This window comes from Opisthocomus hoazin, chromosome 2, assembly GCF_030867145.1.
Source record: "Opisthocomus hoazin isolate bOpiHoa1 chromosome 2, bOpiHoa1.hap1, whole genome shotgun sequence".
Classification (NCBI taxonomy): Eukaryota; Metazoa; Chordata; class Aves; order Opisthocomiformes; family Opisthocomidae; genus Opisthocomus; species Opisthocomus hoazin.
The window spans coordinates 132,565,091-132,581,573 of NC_134415.1; the positions used below are offsets into that span (position 1 = coordinate 132,565,091).

The 16,483-nt window shown below is 54.1% G+C and overlaps 2 protein-coding genes across 3 annotated transcripts in view; one reads left to right on the plus strand and one right to left on the minus strand.

Annotated features, from left to right (window-relative positions):
- The first annotated feature begins 18 nt into the window (after positions 1–18).
- On the plus strand, positions 19–9,174 carry KRTCAP3 (keratinocyte associated protein 3). Of its 2 annotated transcripts, none has more exons than XM_075415173.1 (6): positions 19–237; positions 330–389; positions 1,044–1,244; positions 1,506–1,640; positions 1,998–2,089; positions 9,101–9,174. In XM_075415173.1, exons 1-5 carry the CDS (start codon positions 19–21, stop codon positions 2,079–2,081), a joined length of 699 nt encoding a protein of 232 aa, XP_075271288.1. In that variant the 3' UTR covers positions 2,082–2,089; positions 9,101–9,174. The 2 variants fall into 2 exon arrangements, with proteins under 2 accessions (XP_075271288.1, XP_075271287.1); XM_075415172.1 differs by lacking the exon at positions 9,101–9,174 and adding an exon at positions 2,258–2,717.
- IFT172 (intraflagellar transport 172) overlaps positions 3,015–16,483 on the minus strand; it is a 39,681-nt gene continuing 26,212 nt past the window's right edge. Inside the window, exons 29-48 of the mRNA XM_075415171.1 lie at positions 16,316–16,432; positions 15,560–15,702; positions 14,787–14,880; positions 14,468–14,532; positions 14,160–14,340; positions 13,516–13,625; positions 12,934–13,063; positions 12,225–12,323; positions 11,758–11,867; positions 11,186–11,249; positions 10,805–10,891; positions 9,760–9,876; positions 9,156–9,266; positions 8,234–8,353; positions 6,624–6,719; positions 5,896–5,955; positions 4,994–5,092; positions 4,406–4,559; positions 3,450–3,541; positions 3,015–3,173 (exon numbers count right to left, since the gene is read on the minus strand). Coding sequence (XP_075271286.1) covers positions 3,084–3,173; positions 3,450–3,541; positions 4,406–4,559; positions 4,994–5,092; positions 5,896–5,955; positions 6,624–6,719; positions 8,234–8,353; positions 9,156–9,266; positions 9,760–9,876; positions 10,805–10,891; positions 11,186–11,249; positions 11,758–11,867; positions 12,225–12,323; positions 12,934–13,063; positions 13,516–13,625; positions 14,160–14,340; positions 14,468–14,532; positions 14,787–14,880; positions 15,560–15,702; positions 16,316–16,432 — 2,139 coding nt within the window. The 3' untranslated portion in view covers positions 3,015–3,083. The remainder of the gene's footprint in view (positions 3,174–3,449; positions 3,542–4,405; positions 4,560–4,993; positions 5,093–5,895; positions 5,956–6,623; positions 6,720–8,233; positions 8,354–9,155; positions 9,267–9,759; positions 9,877–10,804; positions 10,892–11,185; positions 11,250–11,757; positions 11,868–12,224; positions 12,324–12,933; positions 13,064–13,515; positions 13,626–14,159; positions 14,341–14,467; positions 14,533–14,786; positions 14,881–15,559; positions 15,703–16,315; positions 16,433–16,483) is intronic.

Here is a 16,483-nt window from a genome sequence, read left to right on the forward strand (position 1 = left end):
GGGGCGGTGGCGGCGGCCATGGCCGGCGGGTGCGGGGGTCGGCGTGGGCCGGGGGCGCTGGCGGAGCCGCGGCGGCTGATGCGCGCCGGGCTGGGGCTGATCGTGCTGGGCCACGGCAGCCTGGTGCTGGGCGCCATCGTGCACGGCTCGGTCCTGCGGCACGTGGCCGGCGCCAGCCGCGCCGCCACCCCCGAGTACGCCGTGGCCAACGTGGTGTCCGTGGGCTCCGGGCTGCTGGTGAGGGGGCCGGGCCGGGGCCGCTGGGCGGGGGGCGAGGAGGGGGGCGGCCCTGCCGGAGCCGCGCGGTGAGCGCGGATCTCTCCCCGCAGAGCATCGCCGTGGGTATCGTCGCCATCCTGGTGTCGCACAACCTGTCCCGAGCAGACCTGGTGAGTGCGGGGCCGCGGGGGCGGCAGCCGGGCGGGCCGGGGGCCTCGGCGCGGCCCAGCCCCTGCCGCCAGCCGCTCCCCTGGACCTTGTCCCCGGTGGCTTCTTCCGCGTCGGCGGGGTTGTAGGTGTCGCCTGCCGCGCTGGCTCAGCTCGCCGGCAGCACCGGGAGAGTGGGTGCGTGGGCAGCAGCGCGGGCGCTGGGCACCGTCCTGGGGCGGAACGGCTTCGGCTGGCGGGGGAGGCGGCCGCGGGGTCGGGCATCTCTCTGCAGGCTCACCAGGGCGGGCCTGCGTGAGGCAGGGCTGCTGGCGGGGTCCTGGCTCTCGGTGGAGCTGGGCCTGTGCTGGGGCTCCCCGGCCGCGGGAGCCCTGGGAGGGGGCTGCCCGGTGGCTCTTGGCCCACAGGACGGGGTGGAGGATGCGAAAGGTGCAAAAGCCTCATGCAAGTGCAGGGCTGAGCTGTGCTGGAAGGGGCAAGAGATAGCACGTGCTCGCTCGGTGCAGACATCCGTGGGGTTCCCAGCACCCCCATCACGCTGCAGAGCGGGCTTGAGGGGCGCAGTGTGCCTGGCCCCATGCAGTGGAAGTGCTCGGCCCTGGCATTTCACCGGGCTCTGGCCAGCCTCACTCATGGGTTCTCCTTGCTGTCCACAGCACTGGACCCTACTGAGCGTGTCCCTCTTCAACTGCCTCCTGTCCACAGCATGTAGCGTGGGCCTGGCACTGGCCATCGCCCTCACTGTTCACAGCCGGGGCATGCACCTTCTCATGGGCTGCAACAGCTCTGTGCTGCCTGCTGATGCCCGTGCAGCCATAGCGACCAACGACTGTCCGTTCAACACCACACGCATCTATGTGAGTCTGCAGGGCCACCGCACACCCCCACTCCCTCCCGCTCTTCCTCTTTTTGTCTCTGCTTCCTCTCTGCTTTCTTGTTCCCTCTTTTCCCCACCCTCTCTCTGCCCCTACTCCTCTCACGCTCCCTCCTGTTCCCTTTCTTTCTCTCTCCCTCCCCTTCTCTTCCCCCGCTGCCTGAGCAGCCTCCCTGCTCAGCCGCATGCAGGTGGGCTGGGTGTGGTGGGCCATGCTTTCTGAGGGGCCTCCGACCCTCTGCAGGACACAGCCCTGGCCCTCTGGTTCTCCTCCATGGTGCTGGCAGCCGCAGAAGCTGTGCTGTCTGGCCGGTGCTGTTTGGTGGCCCTGATCTTCCGGGGCGTTGGGCCCTGTGCACGCAGCTACGGCAAGGAGCAGGTACGTCCCATCAGTCTGGACGGGTGTCTCTGACTCTGCCCCTCCATTGCTGCCTTTTTGCTGCATCTTAAAGGTGCTGGGTTCTGCTGGGCACTTGTTCCTATACAAGCAGTCTGTGCAAAAATGGGAGGGGGGATGCAGGGGGAGGGGGAATGTCAGGTTTGAACCTCTTCTAGCCAGCCTTGGTGACAGACTGGCACTCTGTCATCTTGTGTAGCTGCTCCTCTTCATCCCTCTGATAGCCAAGCCTGTTCTGTCCTGGCTGTCCTGTGTGACCACCACCCCCTCAACCTGGCCCAGCCCTTCACACATCCCTTCTACCCCACCTCTTTTTTTTTTTTTTTTTCTCCTCTCTAGCTGGCTGGGCCAAGTACAGTGAAGGAGGGGCCACCACGTGAGATGCAGCAGCTCCTGGGTGGGCTGGCTGAGTCTTGTGCCTAGCTGGAGAGGTGAGTGCGGTGCGTGGGCTGTGCTTGGGGGCAGGTTCTGCTGTCAGGAGGGCCCCTGCCCACACCACCCCTCTGAAACACCTCTTTCCAAGCACATGCTACAAACACTGGCCAGACGGCTGGCCCTGCAGCACAGCCCTGCACTCATGTGTGCTCTTTCACTCCCAGGTGGTGCTGCAGGAGTGCTGTGATCCAGCGAGGTGAAGTTGCATCTGCACTGTGCTCCTGCCCCAGGTGTAGGCATGGGTAGGATGGGCTGCAGGGGAGAGGAGTGTGCCTCTTCCCCCCCCCCCCCCCACCTGGGACAAACCCTGCAGGTTCCAGGCACAAGCTGCCCAAGCCCAGCAGGTGCCATGGGCCCCTGATGCTCGCCCCTTCTCTCCCCAAGCTGCAAGGCCCTTCCTAGCACACTGAAGGCCCCATTTGTCTTTTACATGTAGTGGTGGGGGCAGACAGAGGTGCTGGGGCCTGGCAGCAGCCAGGGCTGGCGTGGGTTCTGTTGCAGAGCAGGTAGGGTCACCTTGCTGTGCCTGTGCTCAGGCAGGCCAAGGCGTGGAAGGTGAAGAACTCCTTTGTTGTGAGCCTCTGTCCATTTTCCTGAGTAAATAAACTTTCCATTTTCACACTGGCTGCTGTAAGTGGCTCCCAGGGTGGATGCCTGCTGGGAGCTGGGCCCACTGATGGAATGACAGTGCAGCGGGGTGTGTAAGCCCATCGCCGTGCTTGCGCTCCCCCACCAGGCACGGGGATGTAGACAGCTGCATGGTCCCAGTGTGACAGTCACCCAGCAGGGTGGAGGACACATGTTTAGCATAGCTCAGTTGAGGCCGAGATGCGTGTGTACAGGGTTACAGTCCTGTGCCCTGGGAGCGACACGGGTTCCTGGACTCGGCATCTCTTGACAAACAGGAGCACAGCAGGGTTGAGAGACGTGTTTATTGGGGGTGGAAGTGGAGGTGCTGAAGAACAGGACTGAAAGCTGCCACAGTCTAGCTCACTGGAAAGAGAAGCTGGTGCTTGGGAGTCCCCCACACCACTGGCCGAGGAACTTGAGCACATCTTGGCACGCAGGGCTGTGGGATGTCTGCAGAATGAAAGAGGCTTTGGCAGTGGCAAGGGGGCATTGCCATTGCCCCCTTCCCAAGGGCACCCTGGGGGTTGATGGAGCTGCACAGGATGGGCTGGGTCTGCCCCAGCTCCATAAACGAGGTTAATCCCTGCCCAGCAGCACACGGGGAGGGTGCACTAAAACCACCCTGGTTCAGCATATCTCTACCCAGCAGGACAATCCTTTATTGTCAGCAGGAGGGACTGACCAGCACGCACCCTGTCTCCCTGTCCCACAGGGTGCCTGGCTCACCTTGACAGCCATCAGGAACTTGTTCCATGTGTCCTTGTTCGCTTCTCGGCCTGGCCGCTTGAACTCAATCTTGTTCCTTAGCACAGGGTACCCTGGTCACACAGCAACGCTCTCAGAAACAAGCTGTGGCCCACAGCAGACCCCTGTCTTGTGCACCCCTTCCCTCTTTGCCATGGCGAGGTGGCTAGGGCTGCTCCTGTGGGGCAGTGCAGGGGGACAGTGCTGCCTCTGGCTTCTGGAGACCAAAGTGAGGAAGGGGGTGCCCACAGTGCTGAGATCAAAGGAAAATGAAGGCCTGTCCCCATGGCAAGGACACTCAAGTATGTCAAACGATAGCACCCTGCTCCTGGCCTTTGGAGCCAAAGCCCTGTTGCTCATGCCCCACCCCTGCTTCCCCCTCCCCCTTTTCTGACCCACTCTTAAGTCCTGCAGTGCAATCTCCCACTGTCTGAAGTTTGCAGTACTTGCCAGAATTGACAGTTTTTGTAGAGGTGGGGGCAAAGCAGGGCCAAGCACGGCATGTGCACGTGTGTCAGTGCTGGCCAGCCTGGGCAGTCTCCTAGGCAGGGCTGTGCAAGACTGAGCAGTCATAGAATCATAGAAACGCAGTACAGTGGAGGTTGGAAGGGACCTCTGAGGTCTGTATGGTCCAACCCCACCCTGCTCAAGCAGGGCCACAGCCCAGGACCGTGTTCAGATGGCTGTCAACTATCTCCAAGTATGGAGCTGCCACTTCTGTGTGACCTGTTCCAGTGCTCAGTCACCCTCACAGTAAAAAAAAAAAAGGGTCCTTCCGTCTCCTCCAGCAGAACTGGTCCCACAGCCACACAGTCTCCCTACTCTTACAGCATAGCCTGAACTCCCTCCCAGACCCCCCCCACCCCCAGGCAACGTTCCTACTCCCTGCATGGCACCACATACTGCCTTGCATATGTGTGAGCTGGCCTGGCGCTTACCTGTAAGCACACAGGGCAGGGAGCGCACTCCTGTATTTGCCGCCACCAGTGAGGCTTCGTATGTGTCACGCTCATCCTCTGGCAGCACCTGCTCCAGCCGCTGATCCATGGACATGGTGAGCACCCAGTCCCTGACCTCCTCCCGCTGCTCCTCCTGCAGGACAGAGGCCAGGGCACCTCCTGATCCTGTACGCCGTGCTGCTGCCCAGCTGCTGCTCTGCAGCACTCGGGAGCACGCTGGGGAGAGCAGGGCGTGAGCGTGTATGCAGGACATGCACACAACTCTGCATCTGTGCATATTGGGGGGGGGGAGGGGAAGGGGAGTATGTCCCAGGGTGCACAAGCACACTTATAATGGGAACATGAGAACCTGAGAACATGAGAAGCAGTGCATGTGTACGTGTGTTCTGGGGCTGCCTGTGTGCTTGAGGCCCTGGGGAGGGAGGGGCACAGGGCAGGGGTCAGCGCCAAGTACATTTTCATCCCCTGTAGTGCTTGCTGTCCCACCTTGCCCCAGTCTGCATTCAGAGAGGGCCCTCAAAACAGCATCACTGGTCACGGGAGCTGAGGAAGGCAGATAACACTCACAGGCACGTGCTGTTGGGCTGGAAGTGGCACTTCAAAGGGAATGTCTGTGCTCTGGAAATCAGAGTGGTCCAGAGAATCCAGGTTCCCTTCTTCAATGGCCTGAGAAAGGAGAAATGGTGGAACACTAGGCAATACCATCCTTGGAGTTGATAGTACAGTCTACATTGTGAAGATGGTGTGACTGATGGCTCTGTTTATTAGTGCTGTGGTGACTGGGCCCTCCTGGGAGGTGGCATTTATGGTCATCCTTTGCAGTGTCAGAGGATGTGTGCCCCTGAAACACTGTACTACTCAAACTTGTCAGGTGGGCTCAAAGAAAGGAAGGATGAAATGGGGAACTTTTTTTTTCCTCCAGCAACTGCTGACAGCACTTGGAAGTCTGGTACAGTAGGGTCTGTCAGCTTCCTAGGGTTTGATGTTTTCTGGTGGCCAACCTCCTAGTCAAGGAAGGAGTTGACTGGCATGGGGCCCCCTGAGTCTTGTATCACAGTGGCTAAAGCACTGGGCCATGCCCTCCACCCCTTGGGTAATTTTCCTGCCCTTAAACAACTCTGATGAGATCATCCTGAAAGGTGTAATGGCACTTGCAGCCATGAAGACTACAGGCCTAAACTGTTAGGCCAGCTTGCTGTTTGCTGCAACATACATGCATGGTGGCATTGGCACACACAGAATAACATGGGCAGGGCTGCTCAAGTCCTTCCACAGCTGCTGTCAGGGTACTCAGTGCTGTGCATTCACACACACCGAGCAGTGCTCAGGGCTCTCCATCAGCACCACCTCAAACGTGCTGCTGCATTTGAGCATCAGGATTACCCTGGCCAGGCTGAGGGTCTGTTTTGGCCCTACAGCCCATTGTCACCTTGAGTATTATAGCCCTCCCTCCAGCAGACAATACGCACATCTGAGAGGTCCAGGAAGCGGTTCAGGAAGATGAATGCCATGTTCTCCCAGCTGACTGCCTAGTAGAGAGAGGAACCCCAAGTGAGACCAGGCAGCTTATCTTCACAGCCACAACTCTCCTGCCTGAGCAATTGCTAGAAAGCATGTGTTTCTATACCACAACATCCAGCCTGCAGCACAGATAATGGAGAGTGCACCTCCTGGCTCACCATCCCTGAGGACTGCTTCACAGGCAACCACTGGGACAACCAGCCCACTAGCTGCAGGCTGTCCCACAAGCTCAAGTCGGGCATTATCGCACAGCCAGCATCAGACAGGGAGAACATGCTGCTGTGCTTGCTGTGTGTCATTGCATCTGGGCAGGTGATCAAAGCCTGTAGCCTCAGGAGTGAGGTAACACTTCAGTGACCCAGAGCAAGGCAGACCAGTTGGGAGTCTTGCATCTACACTAACAGAGCCATGCAATACAATGTGGCCTCTGGTCTGCCCACTGGGTCTGCAGTTCATCTCCCTGTGCTAGCTCAGGTCTGTCCTCCCACTACATACTGCTGTTCCATGACAAAATGCAGAGGCTGGCAAGCTCTTTGAGGAAAGGCCTCCAGTGCCAGTGTCTGGGTACTGGTGTACCAGTGCAGCTAGTGGGGGGGATAGGGGAAGATAAAGTTGGGAATCTCTGAGCCCAGGGTTGTCCACCTCCTTAGCTGTTCTGGTGGCAGATAGCTCTTACCTTGGCAGCTATTCCAGCTTCATAGAAAGCCTTGTCTGCAGGGAGGAGCTCAGTGTGGCGCAGCAGGGAAATGGACAGCTTGGCAGCCACGGTGTCCTGCAGCCATGGGACAGTAAAGCCACAACAGTGCAGAAAAATCAGGTTGGAATGGATCTCATGAGATCATACTGCCCCAGACTCTCAGCAGGGACTCTGCACGCACACATTCCTGACATGTAACAAAGGTTAAAAACTTCAGTCCTGACTGTAAGTACCCTCACTGTGTGAACACATAGGAGGACTGTCACCTGATGATGATGTTCTGCTTTATAAACCTTGCTGTTTTTACTAAAAGCCACACCAAATCTCCCGCCATTTGAGTCACAGAATAGCTGAGGTTGGAAGGGATCTCTGGTGATTGCGTAGTCCGCCCCTTCTGCCCTGTTCAAAGCAGAGTCAGCTACAGCAGGTTGTTCAGGAACCTGTCTGGTCACAGTTTGAGTATCTCAAGGAATGGAGACTCTCCAACCTCTCCAAGCAACACGTTCAGTACAGCCACACTCACAGTAAGTTTTTTCTTGTGTTCAATCACATAAGAATTTTTGAGTGGGGAGCAAGGAATTCAAGGGAGATTTCACTATTGTGCTTGCCAGATATGTTCTCATCACACCAGAACTGGAAAGGCCACCCCTCCTTCGTGGTCCGAAATTGACTACTCAGCACCTCAACATTCCACAACTGTGTGGGTCTGTACAGGTTTCCAATACATGACATGTCTCTGGACCCCCCCAAATCTACACGCAGCCATGGGGAAGCCCCAGTCTCCCCTGTGGCATTTACTGGGGTCCTAGCTGTGGCAACCTTTCTTCTTCACAGCCTGCTCTATCATAGCTCCAGTCCCACACTCATACAGCGCTCTGTCACAATTCCACACTCCCATACGGATCAAGACTTCAGCAGGGACTCTGCTATATATACATATGGTGGCCCAGAACAAATCCCCAGTGCATGTAAGACTCAAAAATACTAACAGTGCCTTGTCAGGCCTGGTACCCAGGCCCATGAGCTCCCAAAGCCCCACAGAAGGCCCAGCACACAAGACCAGTATCTGCCAAAGCCCTGTGTAATGCCAAGCACTCAGGCTCATGAGATCCCAAAGCCATTGAGAGGCCCAGCACACAGGCCCACGAGCTCCCAAAGTGCTGCGCAAAGCCAGTCTACTCTCAAGGCCAGGTGTGAAGCCCAGCACCTGTCATGGCCCAGGACAGCTGAAGTGGAAGCAATGCCTCTCCTGGGGAGACCAGATTTTTGCGTGATCCCTAAATTTCTACTGGTGTTTCTGCTCTCATAAGTCATGCTGAGCATATGAATCAGCTTCCCACTGGTTTACATCTCAGCCTCAGTGGTTGGGGGCAGGTCCCACTATAAGGAGTCGGAGAAGACTATCTCCAGTTCATTCCACCTGCTAGTGGTGGGCTCCCAGATGACTGTAGTCCCATTCTCATGCATCCACGATGGGTAAGTGATCCATGAAGTGGAATAGTGAACTATGGATAGCCCTGAACCTGCATGTCCCCACAGGGTTCTGCACTCAGGGTGGTGACCTGGCAAAGGACCTTCAAAAACCTTACCAGTTGCTTCACGCCCTGAGCAGCGGAGCGAGTGGCATAGTAGTGAGAGATCAGCAGCATTGTTTCAAACTCTTCATGTGCTGGAGTGTTTGCCTCACTTGACTTCACTAAGTTTTCACACTGAAGAAGAGAAAATGAGAGTAATTGAGACATGAGAGCACAAAGGCACTCTTCCTCCACTTGAGTCCAGAGAAAAGCTGGGAGAGAAAAGGATCTGAAATATCCAGGCACCTCTGGGGACTGGAAAAACAGCTGAGGCTTGGGTGCTCTGGGTCCTAGAGAGTGCTGAAGGGAGGAGGCTGTGGGAGAAGGGAAGCGCCAACAGTACCGCAACAACAGACAGCACTGGAAGCAGGAGTGAATTTGGATGGACAAAGGGGGATTTGTGGATTTCATTTGTGCTAGAGGTGGGTATTTGTGGGACAGAGACAGAGAAGAGGCAATCATGGGCTCTGGCTGCGGTATTTTGGGACAGGGAAGAAGGAGCAGAAGGTTCTAAGCATCTCTGGGGAGATGGGGAGGACTCTTTATTTTCCAGGCTCAGTAGTTCTGTGCTTTCCCCGGGTCCTTGTCCCACCCAGACTGCCGAATACAGGTGTAGGACAAAAAGTGGGCACGTTGTGGTAACCTCCCATATAGCAGTGACACAGTGAGCTCTGCAAGTGCCAGCATCCAGACTCACTTCTAGGATTTGGCCTCGTGTGCAGGGTCATCTTCTTCTTCTCTTGCCCAGCCATGTCCACTTCGTAATATTCTGTTGTTCTACAGTCCACATTGCAGACATTTCCCCATTTCCCCTCGCCTGTGTTCTACAAATACTGCCCATGTCACCTGGCTAAAGACTGGTTCTACTTTCTCTCCTGCTAGAAGCCACCAGGGTGCTGGAGCTTAACAGGCAGTGGTGGCCATGGCCCACACTCACCAGATGGAACAGAACATCACGGAGGTCCGCCCAGCTGGAGTAAGCCTCGGCACAATTCATGCCAGATGCATTCACCATCTCCACAAAGAGACGCTTGTAAATGTTGAAATTCTGCAACAAAAAGGAGGGAAATCTTGAGGGGGTCAGATGGGTAGCCCACAAAAGTCTGCAGCTCTCCTGCTGCCAAGCACAGGCTGAGGGAACGGCACCCCTGCACACAGGCTCCTGGAGCAGCACTGCTGCAGTTTGCTGGTTGCAATGGGTGCTACAGGGCAAGGCAGGGAAATGGGCAAGAATGCTTCCTGCTGCCAGTGCTCTCGGAGAGGTAAATGTGGTTCCTTTTATTCTGCTCTTCATGGTTAAGGTGTTCAAAACAAACACAAATACTCAACTCCCCCCTGCTCCCTCCCTGTGGAGAATATGCCACGAGACTGCCTTGAGTCCTCTAGCTGAGGAGCCTCTAGAAGAATCCACAGCAGGGTTGAAGTGACTTGGATATGCTGAACACTGGGGAATGCCACTTCTGGACTGGAAGCCTGACTCATGTAGCAGATCATAGCATACTCTGACAACTTGCATTGGGATGTCATGCTGCCTTCATTACCTGTGGGTTGGCAGGTGCTCCATGGTGGACATACAGACTCAGGGCTTTGTCCCAACTGCCCTCCCGGATGAGGTGGGTTGCATACAGAGCTACATACTTGTGCAAGACTTTATAGTTCTGGAGAAGGCACACAGAAAGCAGCAGCATGAGATTCATGAACTGAACAGTTGTCACTCGATAGGGATGGTTTCAGATGCGTGTACACACACCCGTACACCTGAGTCCCCAAAGGGCAAGACCAGGTAATCACACAGAGACAGACTGCACACAGCAGACCTGGGTTTTGATTTGGGCCCTGCTTGACACCTCTCATCCTGGCTAGCTGATGCTTTGCTGATCCTTCCATACATGGAAATAAAGCTGTTTTTCAGCGGGTTCACCATTTGCCAAAGGAATACTGCCAAATACATAAAGGATGCAGTATCTGCATGATGTGGCACCACAGGTACCAATTGTAAAACCAGCCCTTAGTCTAATGAAAGAATGAATCAAAACACTTCGTGGACTGACTCCATTGCTAGGGGCTTCCCTGTTACTCAATCTGAAGCAATGTCTCACTTCAAAGAATCAACACCTGCCCTTAGTTTAGCTCCTTTATCAATAACCATTGAATCAATAACCAACCAATAACCACTGAATACAAACACTCAAAGTAGATCCTAGTAATCTAGAGCTTTCTTCTCCTGTTATGGCATTGGAATAGCACTGTAAAACAGTTTCAGTTTGCTTTTCTCCATTTTTATTAATCTGCTGAGGTAATTTCGCTAATTTTAGGTCACTAAAAATAAAAGTAAAATTTGCTTTCATGACAAGGATGTCTCATTTCTGCTGACACCAGGCCTCTAAAGAACATGTAGAAAGAAAGCTTTCTTTTTTTCTGATTGGCCAAGACAGAGACAGTGCAGAGATGTTCTGTGAGCTGCTGCAGTGACCCTCTGTGCTCCCCACAGAAATGACTGCTTTGTCCTGCTCACTCATTCCTGCTGCCCCTGCTTCAGAGCCAGGACTCCATGTCTGTATTCTGAGGGCTCATACAGGCACTCACCTGCTTAGCTGCAACCTCCAGGCACTTATCCCATTGCTCCTGCTCTGCATACATATCCAAAGCAGCCATGACATCTATTCCCACCAGCTGGGGATGGAAACAACCATAAATTCACTGTGCAGGCAAGGTTTCCTACCAGCATCAAGGCAGGCATCAGCCCACCCGGGTCTTTTCTTCACACACACACAGTCTCTCCCCTTCTATGGCATGGGAGTACAGATTCAGTGTGACCCATCTGGTATGCAGAAACCATGACTCATAGGTACATACAGACTCCTCACCTGTGGGCATATTCAGGCAAAAGCCCCATGAGAAAGGCCCCAAGGATCTGCACAAATCCTGACATCACTCCCTGGCCTGTGAGACATCCCAAATACGTACCGAATCTACCTTTCCTTGGTTCTTTAAATACTCCTTGTAACGCTGGTCCACATACTCCTCTGACCTATGGGGTAGAAAGAATCTTAATAGGCAGAAAGACTAATAGTTGCTTGCATCAATGCAGAGGCCGGATTCAACTTTGCCTACTTTGGGAAAAAGAGAACTTACAGCTATGCCATGTCTTTCTCGCCTGCTGCTGGGAGCATAGGTAGAAGGGGAAAGAAAGGGCCTAGACAGTTCTTTGCAATATAAGGTGTGAGGAGAGAAAGGAATCATAGAACTTTCAGAAGGAAATGCACACACAGGGTTGTGCCAAGGGAAAAGGAAATAGGATAGGGATGGGACAAAAGGGGATAACGATTTCCACGGGATATGTGGCAATAAGAAAAGTGTCAGGATGGTAAATGGCTTGTGAAGAGCAGCTCTGGAGAATGTGCCCTGTCGAGCATAGGAAGGCCACTATGGGGAGAATCCAGGGAACCTGAGGGCAGCAGGACAGGACAGGACAAGGGATCATCTAGAGGTGGGAGAGGGGGCAAGAAAGAGTATAATTTGAGAAGTTCCAGGCATACCTAGGGTCCAAATCCTTGGCCACGCGCTTGGCTTTGCTCCATTCCTCCCCTTCAATGAAGGCATCAATAGCTTCTTGGATGAGGTCCAAGCTGAGGTAGAGTTCAGCTGCCTGCAGGCCAGAGACAGTCCCATGGGAGATGAAACCCTAACGGCACCCTACAGCCCATGCTGGAGCTGGTGCTGTTGGAAGGGACCAGCTCACAGAAACAACAGAAAGTCTCTTCCCAAAGGATAACCCCCCTTCTCTGCTTCCTGCCTCCTCCCAAGGCCTGTCTCTCTCACACTATTCCAGGACTTGATCCCTTCCCCTCCTTCCTCCTCCTTGAAGACTCTGCGCTGCCTGACTCTGGATAGGGCCATCCACCCATCAACCCAGGATGTGACTTGGCCTCCTTCCCTTGGACAGAGCTCTCCCTCCCTATGTCACTGCCTCTTCAGTAGCCTGGGCACAGGAGCTAGCCCTCACCGCACTGTATTTCTTCATGGCCACCAGCTGAGGAGCCACAGTCCGCGTCACCTCCATGCTCTGTGACTGACCCAAGAATTTAATGGCCAACTCAGCAGCCTGTGAAGAGAAATTGTCAGCAGCATAAGTGATAAAAGCTGTTTGAGAGGGATGAAGCTGGGAAGAGCTCAGTCCCAGCTAAAAGACTGAGAGTCAGGAACACTGGAACTATAGGGGAAGCGGAGAAGAAATGAAAACCCACTTCAGCAATTCAGAGAAGCAAAGCCCAGCTACTTTCACACAAGGGAGAAGATCAGACAAGGACATGATTGTTGTTGAAGCTGGTACAAGGGCACAGGTATGAGTGAAAAGTATGAAGAGGAACATAAGCCAAAGTTTGGCGGACATAGACCATGAGAAGAAGAAAGGACATTTATCTAGCTAAGGGCTAAGTCATAAAGTCCAGCTCATCAGTGCAGGGAGATATGAGCACAAAGATGCCGGCATGCTGCTGGAAGTTGTGCCAGAGCAAGGATGTCAGTGCAGTGCAGGGTAAGCCCACAGTCCATCACGGCTCAACAGAATGGCCATGAAGGCTTTCAGACCCTGCAGTCACTGGGTCCTCTCTTGTGCCCTGCAATGACTGAGATATCTCTGGGATGCCCTGCAGGTAGTGGGAGACCTGCTACACAGCAGAGAATATGAAGGGAATCATAGCTCCCGACTGTACCTTCAGCAAGCACTTCTCCGTCAGGACACTGTTGCTGGGATCCTGCACCTTCAGATAGCAGTCCACTGCCCTGGTATATTCCCCAGCCTGCTCCCACTCCTGTGCCTGCTCCAGCAGCCCTTCTGTTCCTCTGTAGGGAGGAAAGCAGGCTGCGAGTAATACTGGCATGCTGCCACAGAGATGCTATAGACAGTGTGGCGTGGGCAGGGAGGTGCACAGCAGAGGTAAGCCAGGGACCTCAGAGACGGGCTGAGTGTGTGACAAGGAATGCACGTAGCCAGTGCTGAGGAGAGAATTGATGAAGGACCCTGGAGACGTGCATGGGCGGTACAGGAGACCCTGGAGATCTGTAAGTGGCAAGAAGACATCTGGGAGACCATGGATGGCAGGAATAAGCCTGGAGTCTCCCAGAGCAGGGAGGAAAGACGTTAGGAAACCTATGCAGTAAGAACTCCAAGGTCCTCAAGCAGGAAACAACAGGATGTCAGGGATTCTGTCAGGTTATCTCTAAGGCATCAGCACAATGGCCTAGGGGAAGAGCTACCTGTCTGTTCCCTGCAGCCTGACCACAGCATTCCTTACCTGGAGCCCTTCTTGGCAGCCTCCCTGCTGCACTCCTCCTGTAACTCTTCTAGCCGACTAGGCAGGTATTCCTTGCAGATCCGCAGGGCCTCGCTCCACATGCCAGCCTCCTGCACAAGCACAACGGGGATGAGAAATTTTCACCATTTCACCAGGATCCCCCACACTCTTGGCATCACATAACACGTCTAGTCTCTCATGTCATCTTGCCAGAGGACCCACTGGAAGAAACAACCACAGCAGCACCATCCAATTCTTTCCTTCCCCAAAATGGCGCCTATGTTTATCCACTGACCCAAGCTACCTCAGGGGAATGTGCTCATCCGTCCTAGCTACCTCTGTGGAATGGGCACTTACAGTTTTCAAATGCACCCACTCGTGCTACCCCTGAGGACCATCTGTATTCTGCAGGACACTTCTCACAGAGCTGTGAGTGAGCTAAGCTATGCTGTGAAATCTCTACCAGTTCAGTCTTCTAAGGATAGGCCAGAATCAACTTCTGTTAGGAACCACCTGAGTAAATGGTTTCTCTTTGGTTACTAAACTGACAGGGAGAGCTGGGAGATGGATTTCACTCCTCCTCCATCAAGCCTGGGTTCTTGTCCAGCGAGGAAGGCAATGATGTTGCTACAGACTATGCTCACCTTGTAGTACTTTATGGCCAGCTCAGGTCTCTGTGCTCGCAGGAGGAAGGCCTCTGCTTTCTGGAACTCTCTCTGCTCAAAGGCAAAACGTGCCTGTCCCACAAGCACATCAGCCACGCTGTCTGGGTCATGAGCCTCGGCCACACGCTGTGCAGCATCCCAGTTCTGGTTATGCACAAACCTAGGGGAATCAACATGAGATGTAACAAAAGGGACAGCAAGGAGCAGACCAACGCTGGAGAAGCAACCAGGCTGGCATCATATGGGCAGAGGAGATGCATCAGGCCAGAGTGGGGAAGGATACCTACATCAGCACTGCCTCCTTGGGTTTCCCAGCTTTAATAAATTCTGCTTCAGCCTCTTCAAATTTGCCCTAGGAGAGAGGAAGGAATTTGCTTGCATGCCTTCCTGCCCTGATAACATCACATGACCTCCTCTATTACCACGAGGCAGAGAGGATTTATGAAACAAAGATGTGTGTGGAAACTTGCGACTGTAATTGTGGAACCTTTTGGGTAAGCAGTGACTGCAGCCACAAAAAGTGCCTGCTGCAGCGGCTCTTAAGGACAACTGTTCAATTACCTGAGTGACCAGAGCACTCCCACCTATTCCAGGGGGTAAAATTACCTCATCTTCTAGGAACATGGCATACTTTAAGTGGATCTCTGGCATCTTCTGCTTCATGGAGAGGCGGGCCAGTTCAAAAGCAAATTCAAAGACCCTTCAACGAAAGAGAAAATGGGGTGAGAGCAGGACTCTGTGTTGTGAAGACATGCCTTCATCAAGAGCAAGACATCAAGCAGAGCACAAGACACCGGGAGAGGAGAGAGGGGCATACAGAGGGTCCCAAGTGAATGGGCATTGCCGATTCCTCTTGTTCCTGACCAGAGGACAGCAGCTTTGAGAGCCCCCACTAAGGAAACTCAGCTCCTTCACACTTGTTGTTAGTGCCAGGGCCCCTTGGTTCAACCCTAAGGGGAGGTCCCAAGACTCCCCTGAGCCTAGCCATGGGGGAGAGCAGCAGTGAATGGCAGTGCAGTCAGATGGCTGGACAGGTGCAGAGTGGGGCCAAAAGTCTTCTGGCATGCAGTTACTTATGGTGACATGAGGAATACCTCCTCCTGTGTCCAGAGGCTCTCACAAGGCACCCCTGCTGAGGCTAAAGGGCAAACTGCTTTTGCCTGCCCAGTTCTGACTTTACATTTAAGAGACTAACAGGTGGACAGGAAGCAGGGTGCGTCAAGGAAGTGGAATTCCTGTGTGAAGACGTACAGGTGGGGTGGGAAGACATGTCATATCGTGGACCTGCAGCTATCACATGCATACAGTTATCTTGGGCACCCCTTTTTTCTCAGGTCAGGCAGATGGGAGAGAAGTGCTGGGCTGATGGACCTGCTTACCCGCTGTCTGCTGCATGGTCAATGGCCATCTCCAGAAGTCCGAATTTACTGAGGAGTTTCACAGCTGCCTCCCCACCCAGGCTCTTTGCCCACAGATAGGCCACGTGCTTATAGGAGTTTGTTCCCCCATGTGCCTTGGCCACCTATCCAAAGCAAAGAAAGCAGAAGAGCCCAATGCATCCATTTCGTCTGCAGTAGGCTGAGCCAGGACTCCCCTCTCGCATGATGCTTGTCATCATGAGGGAACACCAAGAACAACTGTTGTCTCCTGAGCAACTCTTCTGTAGCTACCACTGGACCAGGGAGAGTGAGACAAAGACTTATGTGGCAGAGCAGAAAAGAGGCTGCTGCCTCCTCAGCACAGCCCACACTACTGTTAGGTCAGCAGTTAACTACTGCTATTGTCACCCTGGCAATCTGTGTCCAGACAGGAGGGGTGCAGTGCTGGGCTCAGGTTGCTACAGACTGGCTATAGGCAGAGCAATACCTCTGAGGCACAACATGGTGCAGCGGTTAGGAGCAGAGCAGTGCCTGGAGCAAGGCAGTGCTGCAGAGAGGCTAGGGGTCAAGCCCTGCTTTTGGGGTGCAATGCTGCAGAGCAGCAGGCACAAACACCTCCAGTACTGTGCCACATACTGAAGCTAGGTAATGTATGACAAGTCTTCAGATTTTGTGGTGAACAGAGCAGTTTGTACCAGGATCCAGCTGTCAAAGCCTGATCCCTGCACAGTGGGATAGCTGTGAAGTGATTATTACCCTGTAAGCTTCTTCCCACATGTCATTCACTCTGTACATGTTTACTGTGGCCTTCCAGTCCTTAGCTTCTAGGTAGTGGTACTCAGCCTCCTGTAAGCGTCCCTCTGCCTCCAGCTCCTGCAATTAGAGGCAATGAGTTAGTGATACTTTTGTCCCTGCTTGGTCTAG

Excerpts from the sequence above, each read along its gene's own strand:
- KRTCAP3 (XM_075415173.1), top strand. The coding sequence starts at position 19 with ATGGCCGGCGGGTGCGGGGGTCGGCGTGGGCCGGGGGCGCTGGCGGAG. Across the intron at positions 1,245-1,505 it reads TCAACACCACACGCATCTAT|GACACAGCCCTGGCCCTCTG; the intron begins GTGAGTCTGCAG and ends GACCCTCTGCAG. Across the intron at positions 1,641-1,997 it reads GCAGCTACGGCAAGGAGCAG|CTGGCTGGGCCAAGTACAGT; the intron begins GTACGTCCCATC and ends TCTCCTCTCTAG.